The following is a 9757-nucleotide window of genomic DNA, read 5'->3' on the forward strand; positions in this document are numbered from 1 at the left end:
TAATTTATATTTTATACTGGAAATAACGTAACCACAAAATATACGCATATAAAGAGGCGCGCGAAGTATTCAAAACATGGGATGCGCGCGCAACCCAGGCATTTATGTCGTCTCCTTCCATATTCAGACGGACATAGCGTGTCATAGTATTGGACCACGTCTCGTTTCAGATCTGGGATCCCTGGTCTGCGGTTGTCATTCAGGCGAGCATTTAGTCGCGAACAAAAACAGCGGATCGGGCTGTAATGAGTTATTTCCCACCCACCGTCAGCCCCAAAATCGGCGCTATAGAAGAGTTTCACTGTATTTTATTGGAAATTCGTTCATTTGGTTTAATTAAACTGTTTTAGATTTTAAACGAAAATCTTTCGTGGGGTAAAATATGAACTATTACATTTTTTTGAGAACTCATATTTTTTCGTTGAAAATTTAAATGATTGATTCAAAGTTCAAGTATCTTATTAATCCATATGAAACAGTGAGATTTACCCCCCCCCCCTCCTCAATTCGTCTAACGTTATTTTTGGATGACCCCTAAATAAATTCACGAAAAAATTTATTCTGTAAAAATTATTTAAGATGGGCGGAGGTAAAAACTTACGGAACCTCATAAAGGGGGGCACGAGATTCTGCTTTTAAAAGTTTGTAATAAGAGTGTTTGATTCATTTTTCTTAAATAAAATAACATAATTTTAGGATTCCTGAGTGCTGGCGATCCAAAATTGCTCGGAAATATGGGTCTCAAGGACCAAGTTATAGCCTTACGTTGGATAAAGAAAAACATTGAAACATTTGGGGGAAATCCTGATTGTGTGACAATTACGGGTTATAGTGCAGGTGCTTGGAGTGTTTCCTTACACTTAGTATCTCCAATGTCGAGGGGCCTATTCCACAGAGCTATTGCAATGAGCGGTTCTGTCACATATCAACAAAAACTCGGAACAAATCAGAAAAATCTGGCAATTAAGCAAGCTGATGTTCTGAATTGTCCTTCCGATACTGTCGAAAATATTGTTAGCTGTTTGAGGACTAAATCGGCTACAGACATCGCAAACACCTTTAATGCATTCGACGTCAGTAATATATTCAAAAAATGTATTTAATTAAAAAATATTTTTGTGATAGATAATAATATGAAGAATTCTGTTAAGTCAGGATCATTCAGGGAATTTAATACTGTTAAGGAACAGTCAAGGAAAATCAAGGAAAATCTGAGAGTCTGGAAATTGAACATTTCACGCCATTTCCCCTATTTTACACTTTTCTCTTTTTTTTCTCATTTTTAAACAATTTTCCCTGTTTTCCTGTTTTCAAGGAACATCACCTGTCTTTCCTTTTTCTCGTTCTCTCTGTTAAGGGCAACTGACACAGCCAAATACTATATTACCGACCTCTCTTTATCAGTTCACTGAATATTTTTTTTGAACCTAAGAAATTTTTTGTAAATAAAATATCGAACTGAAACTTTGGAAAATGTATTAGAGTACAATAAAGTACGCATAGGTACTTCATTTGAGTAGGAACTTCACTGAAAATTATTTCCGACCAAATTAAAACTGGGAGCCTTTTTCACGCCTTTTTGATGAACTTTGAGAATTCAAGAGCCGACAGAAAAGTACATTAAAGTATAAAGTTTAATAATAAATAATGTAAAAAAAATCAACTACATCTTATCCGGCACACAACAAAGGACTCGCAACGTAGGACGAGTCAGCTGTTAGAGCCCCCTCTAGTGGACCCCGATCGAATTGATAGCAGACTCCTTTGTTGTGTGCCGGATAAGACTTAGTTGTAATATTTTTGTTTAAATCTTTTATTATTAAACTTTGCAATTTAACGTAGTTTTCTGTCAGCTTTTTCATTTCTCAAAGTTTGAGGCCGATATTTTATGTATAAAAAAAGTTCGAACCTTAAGAAAATGCAGAGGTTTAAAAAAATATGTGAAAAAGGCTCCCAGTTTTAATTTAGTCGGAAATAATTTTCAGCGAAGTTCTCATCCAAATAAAGTACCTAAACGTACTTTATTGTACTCTCATAGATTTTCCAAAGTTTCAGCTCGATATTTTATTTACAAGCAAAGTTCTTAGGTTCAAGATGCCCTTAAGTGCGAATTGAATTATTAGAACCCAATTAATTAATTCAATAATTAACTTTGTTTAATTATTAATTATTATTAACGCAATGAGTAACATAATAATTATGACACAATAATGATTAATTTATGACTGTGTTGAAAATTTAACTATTTGGTTCAAAAGTAATTTTATTTGGTCGAAAACTCAACTACTTGGTTGGAATTTTAACCACTTTGTTAAACATTCATGTAATTGGTTGAAAATTTAATTATTTTGTTGAAAATTCTTTCTTTTTTTGTTTAAAATTAATTTTCTTAACTGAAAATTTAGCTATCTATTGCTGGCTTCAAAATCATGGGTTTTAGTTGAAAATTCAACTATTACATTTTTAAATGAGAATTCACCGCGTTTGGTTGAAAATTAAACTGCTTGATTGAAAGATGAACTATTTTGTGAAAATTAATTTTCTTGGTTCAAAATTAATTCTTTTTAACTGAAAAATTAAGTTTTCTATTTCTGGTAGAAAATTGATAGTTTTTAGTTGAAAATTCAACTGTTTGGTAAAAAATGAACTTATCTTTTAGAAAAATTATGTTTTGGGTTTAAAATTAGAATTTCATTATAGAATTTTCATTTTTAATGGAAAATTCCACTACTTGGTTGAAAATTTTTTTTCGGTAGAAAATACATCTATTCGGTTCAAAATTAACTTTTTGGTTGAAAATTCATACTTTCGGTTTAAAAATTTAAAGTTTTGTAGAGAATTCTTTATTTTCCTATGATAATTCGTCTATTCTGGTATAATTAAACTATTTTTAATTAGAATTAAAATCTTTTATGGATGAAATATCAAATATAGAAATGTTCTATTTTGTCGGATATATTTCGTTGAAAGTTCAGGTATTTGATAAAAATTTGTGTGAATGCAAATGTTTGGTCTGAAATTAATATATTGTTGTGTTGAAAATTCAACTATTCTGTTGTAATTCATATTTGTTGGTTGAAAATGAACTTTTTTGTTAAAAATTAATTTTTTAAGGCTTGTCAGTGAACTGTTTTCTAAAACATTCGACTTTTTAACTAGAAAATTCAAATCTGTTGATACGGTACCTATGCATTAATTTTATTTAAAATAATTTATTCTCTTTTTAAAGCCCTTATTTCTTGAAAAATCACCCTTTCATCCCGTTTGCAGAGCATTTTGGGCTGTTATGTCTAGGAATTTTCGATAAACTGTAGTTGAAGTTGATGAAACTCCTTATGACTGTTAACCCTAAAAGAAAAGTTTATAACAGCCATGAAAAAGTTAGAGAAAGTCAAGGAATTTCGAAATTAAGATTTTCAGGCAACCCTGTTTAAAAAAAATAATATTAAATATAAATTCTAACCATATTCAATTTATTTTAGGAGTGGTACGGTGATCCGGTCTTGAGATGGACACCAATTGTTGAACCGGAAGTTCCTGGTGTTGAAAGATTTCTCACTGCTGAGCCAATAGATTTGATAAGACAAGGAAAAGTTGCACACGTTCCTTTCATTGGAGGAGTTAATAAGGATGAATTTGGGGCAACAGCAATTCGTAAATTAAAAATTGTTCTTTAGTGTTATTATTTAGGAGGATATTATTTACATGAATATTAATAAATTCACAGTGCCAGTAGAGGAAGCCGCAAAGGGAAATTTCACTTTTTTTGAACAGTGGAACTCAGATTGGGATCACATTGCACCCATAAGTTTCCAATTTGAGCGCAATACTTCCAGAACTAACTATATTAGTCACGAACTCAAAAAGGCCTACTTGAACGGCACAGCCACTTTGGAAAATATTGACGGGATATCAAATGTAAGTGCCACTTTCCACAAAAAATATTCCGGACAAATAAAAAAAAAACTCTAACAAGTAAATTCCATTTACAAGCCACTGAAGACCGGAACTCGCTTGAATTTGATATCTCCTTCCTTATAGTTAGTACATTGGCTTAGCCGTCTAGGGGCCTCTTTACGCTCTTTACGAAAGAACCAATATCTAATACAATTGATACTTTTAAATATTTTGTAAACTTTCCACTTTCTCAATAATACTTACTTTTCTTTCAATAACCAATTATAAGACCAAACCTCAGGAAAAGCAATAGGATCTCCAATCTGACCTGTAAAAGCCAACATCTTTATTGAATATCTAGAAACCAAAATCTCCAACCAATCCGAGCTTAAACTGGAATTTTGGCTCCGTTACGTTGACAATACCTTTTTTATCTGGCGACATGGACTGGATGAATCAAATAAGTTTTTCGATTTCATCAATCCATTACATCCTAATATTCAGTTCACCATGGAAACAGAACAAACCGGAAAATTGCCTTTTTCACGCGTCCTAGTTTACAAAAGATCTGATAACACATTATGACATCAAGTTGACAGAAAACCCACCCATACAAACAGATACCTATACATGCCTCCTTCTACCACCGCCCATCTAAAAAAAAATCGGTCTACAACTATCTTGTATACAGGGCTGTCTCCATAACCGATAAAGTTAACTTACAAAAGAAATTACAAAACGTTAAATAAATCCTAAAAAGGACCACCATCCTACCCTACACCCAAGGTGTCACAACACAAATATAAAGAATTCTCAACAAACATAACATCGAAACTATATTTAAACCACTTGCGAAAATAGGACAACATCTAAACGACCCTCAAGACAAAAAGGCACCTCTCAGCGATATAACAGGACGTAACATTTTATTTGAGAAAACAGCCGACATCTCAAAAACACACAATATTTTTCCAAGAAAACACAGAGAAGCAATCAAAGTCTTAAAATACTTTAATAAAATCAATAGGGACAACGGATATACAGTCGAGTCTCTCATTAGGGCGTCTCTCAACAGGGCGGCTTCTCGTCAACTCCGGTCGAACGTTGCCCCCACCTTTTAGCCTCCGCGTTGACCGACGGAGATTTCGAAGCATTGCCTCTTAATAAGGCGCTCTTTGTAATCCGAAAGACATTTTTTTATTTGAAAAACTTAAGGCATATGCGTTTTTTTCTGTTAATCAGGCACACGTAGAAAATGAACCATTCAGACAGGCAATTGTTAGAATGGAAATTTACATACTATAGTAATTCGTTTATAAATTATTTAAAAATGATTGTGGAATGAATTTCACATAAAACGGTCAGTTCGTATCAAGCATACTACATATCATATGTATATTAGGGTAGTCCAGAAAATGAATTTCGAGTTACAGAGCATCCCCCCCCCCCCCCTAGTTTCTATTTCCAGAGAAAGGAAATCCGTGATTTTTTTTTTGAAATTCAAATATTAGCCAGTACCACCGGGGACTTGAAAATCCCATTTAATTAACATGAAAACATTTAGGATTTTCGAAAAATGGAACTCATGATTAAGGGCTTCATTGAAACGTGACAAGTTTTTTAGGGATTGAAGAGAAGTGTCTACGAAATACTTTGTGCTATTTTTGGAAGATAAATAATTACAGATGGACAACTTGAGTGTCCACAATGAATTGTGAAACCATTTTTAATTGTCTAAATAAATGTAACTAAAACAATTATTTTTTCCCGAAAAATGTAAAAATGTAAAAATGTAAAAAAGTCGTATTTTTAAAATGAAATTTAAAAGTTAGTTATTGGTTGGAATATTACATTGTATCAAAAGTATTTTGTGATTATTTGAATAATTAATTATTGTTTATTTTCGAAATATGTAAAAATTAATCCAGAGAAGTCCACTTTTTTCGTAAGTTAGTATCCTATGTTACTTTTTGTTGAATAAATACTTAATTTTCATAATTTCTTCTAATGATTAAGAAATTTCTATTTGCTTAAATAATTTTTATTTGCTCAAGGCGTTTCATTTCGAAAACTGTTTAAAAAATTTATAAAATGGAGAACACATGATTTTTTTGTCTGATTGCATAGTATATAGAAAGAATGGCAATAACATCAAGCTATAGAAAGAATGAAATACTGACATAAAGCTAAAAGCTTGATGTCATTGTTTATACAGTTATCTATTGTTGTGTTTTTGAATTTCCTTTGAATTGAGTATGGATGGCTTATGAATACAAATTATTTAAACAATGATATGAGGTTTTTAACAAAATTAACTCCAAATTAATTCAAATCTTTCAATATTGTGATTAATTCAGAAAAAAACGATTTAAAAATATTTTTGGAGAAATAATTGTTTAAAAAAATTATATTTGTTAAAAAAAATTTAAATGGTATAAAAATATAGTAGCATAGGATACCAATTTCAGAAAAAAATGGACACTTCTGGCACAATTTTTCGAAAATTGGAAAAGAAGCCATGATTGATTGTTTAAATAATAACATAATGTTGTTAACCGACTGATCGACTGATCCAAACAGTGACCAACTATTAGGGTTCATTTAGAAAATAAGAATACTATTTTATTTTTATTTGTTGAGAATAAGTGATTGTTTAAATACGTTACATTTATTTAAACAATTAAAAAATATTTTAAAATTCATGGGAGATATTCAAAGTGTTAATTAGTAATTATAAATTACTATATATATAAATGTTATCTTTAAATTAGATGCAAACGCTGCAGCACGTTTATCGGTCGAAAGAGAAATTTTATCTTTCGTCGGATAAATTTGATCTTTTGTCAGATACATTTTATCATTCGTCAGATAAACTTGCTGAACCTTTTTTTATATAATTTAAAGATAAAATTTATTCCTGGGGTTTACTGTCATGTAAAAATGTAGTTTTTCGTTTTTTGAGTCATATTTGGGTCGCTGTGTTAAATGGAAACTTTTTGGGGGATTACTTGTTCTCTAGAGTGGAAAAAATTGTAATGCAGTTTTGGACAACCTTAAGGACATGTGACGAGTGGGTCACGTAACTTGATTCCTACCTTACCGCCTCCTTTTTTATTTCCCAACTTATTTTCACACGAAGCGCCACATCGAGTTGAAAATTTGGGTTAATAAATAAGAAGCACTAAGAAAGGTGGGGCTGGTCCTAAACTTTAATAATTATAAAAAAGCAAAAAAAATATTTACAACAAAAAACTTTTTCCATAATTATACAAATTTAGGATCAGACCCACCATTCTTAGTGCTTCTTGTTTAGTATTCAAAATTTTCAACTAGATGTGACGTTTCGTGTGAATATAAGTTGGGAAATAAAAAGAGTGGTGGTAAGGTCACGTGACCCACTCATCACATGCCCTTAAGGTATATGACTCGCACTGTACGTTGATTAGACTTGATTGGCCAATATGGTGCGACCAATTTCCATGGTGGGGCGCTTTGGCCAATCTCAGGAATCGTAGAGAGTATACATAAGAACAGCATAACCTGACACTTCAGTTTCAGGTTAGCCCTGAAGAAGTGAGCTGCAATATTAACGAAACCCTGACGAAAATTCGTAGTTTTTGTACGCGATTGGAACCCGAAACATATCTTTTTATCGATTCAATTACTGATTTAAAATTCGCCTTTTTTGTCTGAACACCAACTTCATTTTTGGTTAAAAAAATATATATATATTTTTTTAGATGAAAACTCAACTATTTAAATAAACATTCACCTTTCTGGTAGAAAAGTTGATAAGGTCACTATTTTTGGTTGAGGGTTCAACTGTTTTGCTAAAAATTGGACTTTTTGGATTCAAAATTCACTCATTTGTGTAGAAAAGTCGTCTTTCCTGGTTGAAAATGAACTTCTCTGTTAAAAATTCACCTGCCTTATAAAATACATTTATATTCATATTTAATATATTGAATTTTCGTAAAAAATTGAACTATTTATTTTAAAGTTTAACTTTCTCATTAAAAATCATTTCTTTTTTTTTTGCTTGAAAGTTCAACTATTTAGTTGTTAAAGCAACAGTTGTTTTTAAACAATATTTAAACTGTAAAAACTGTCTTTGGAAACTTGAAATTTTTTTTAAGGAAATCAGACGACATGTAACAAAATATATTTTCTGTTTCAGCTTTACTCGGACGCTTTAATTTCATTTTCTGGGCATCGACTTGTGAATTTGTTAGCAGCTTCAACAAATATGCCGGTCTTCTATTACCATTTTATGTTCCAGGGAAGATATAGCCATGCCACCTGGTCCGATGGTAGGCCTTTTGGTAAGTTTTCTCCATTTTGTAAAAATGATACAGGATTTATTATTGCATTTAAGGTCAGTGCCCATTTTATCACGACCTGCTTGTTCTACCCTTGCCAGCATAAGAAATATTAGCAATTAACAAAAAAATCTTATTATGCAAATTCTAAGCCTAATTTTTGAAATTGCTATTTTCATATTTTGGTATGAATCAATGAAGAAGTTTGAAAATATTTTTCAGCAAAACGTCAAGAAATCGCACTATTAGTGTAGAATGTTGACAAAAAGTGGCATTAGCGGAAATTTTGCAATGTATTATAAAAAAATCCGCAATTGCAACATAATTTGACCCTAAAGTTTCTAGATTTCTCTAATTTTCCTAAATAGATTATCATTTCACGAACCAGGAAATTTTAAAAGTGCACTTACTCTAGTTTTAAATTTGTTAAGGTACGTAACATCTAGTTGTAATTGCAAAAAAAACTAGATTTTAAATATAATATTTATAGATAACATAGAAAATCCTAGGGAATTTCTTTGATCTTGAAGCTGGATCAAAGTGCTTTGTAGCAGGGTGATCCTCATTTTATTACATTTGATTAACATGATCCAGATGTAGTAACAACATTTGTTGACAGTTACATTGCATTTTTCTTTGGTGCAATTCCAAAAAAAACGACTGTGATCGTGTATTTAGGATCGTACTGTTTTTTTATTATTGAAACCTGGATCATTTTTGTATTGATTTTGATATCAGAACTCTTAATACCTCCGGATTTACGATGTTCTAATTGCAAATTTTCAAAAATGATCATTTTCGTATTTTATCCCTGATTAAGTACAGAGGTCTTTATTTGGCAAGGGTTGGCGATTTTGTTTAAAACGCAAAATTGATAGAGTGACTGTAAAAAAAAAACTTGAAAGTGAAATAATTTTTCAAACAAAAAATGAATATTTATGTTTCAGGTGTTGTACATCATGATGATCTGATGTACGTTTTCTACATTTCCCGGTTTCCCAAATTCGTAACGGGTGATCCTGAAATACCAACAGTAGAGAAAATGACTGCAATTTGGGAAAATTTTGCCAGAACTGGAGAACCCATTCCAAAGGATAATTTATTATTCAAGAATGTTGAATGGAAGAAATTCACTACTCGGCATAACCGTTATTTAGAACTTGATGTGGAATTCACTTTAAAAAGTGGTTTAATCAATTCTGAAAGGATGGCAGTTTGGGATAGACTTTTCCCCTTGTCTTCAGGCAATTATTAAACTTGAAATTACAAAATTTCAAGCCAAAGCTCAAGGGTAGTGCGTTAATTGTAAGAATCCTGAAATATATATCTTCTTCATTTGCTTAAACAAGAGTGGTTTTTATTCTTTGATTTTATCAAACTAAAAAAGGACAGCAGAATTTCGGAAATCATAAATATTTCTTCAGACAATGATTTTTCATTTTCTCCTGGATTTAAATATGAACAGCATGGAAATAATCCTTATAAGAGACTGAACTGCATCTTCTTGGAAATATGATTAAGAAATAAAATTATTTTATTTA

General features: G+C 31.4%; 1 protein-coding gene across 4 annotated transcripts in view; it reads left to right on the plus strand.

Annotated features, from left to right (window-relative positions):
- The window catches only part of LOC117167077 (esterase E4-like), a 17165-nt gene extending 7603 nt beyond the window's left edge, over positions 1–9562 (plus strand). For all 4 annotated transcript variants that reach the window (XM_033351690.1, XM_033351694.1, XM_033351693.1 and 1 more), the window contains exons 5-9: positions 697–1073; positions 3483–3654; positions 3728–3918; positions 8075–8219; positions 9164–9562. In XM_033351690.1, coding sequence (XP_033207581.1) covers positions 697–1073; positions 3483–3654; positions 3728–3918; positions 8075–8219; positions 9164–9471 — 1193 coding nt within the window. In that variant the 3' untranslated portion in view covers positions 9472–9562. The remainder of the gene's footprint in view (positions 1–696; positions 1074–3482; positions 3655–3727; positions 3919–8074; positions 8220–9163) is intronic.
- Positions 9563–9757: the final 195 nt, after the last annotated feature.

The sequence above is a fragment of the Belonocnema kinseyi genome, chromosome 2 (genome assembly GCF_010883055.1).
Source record: "Belonocnema kinseyi isolate 2016_QV_RU_SX_M_011 chromosome 2, B_treatae_v1, whole genome shotgun sequence".
NCBI classification, from domain to species: Eukaryota; Metazoa; Arthropoda; class Insecta; order Hymenoptera; family Cynipidae; genus Belonocnema; species Belonocnema kinseyi.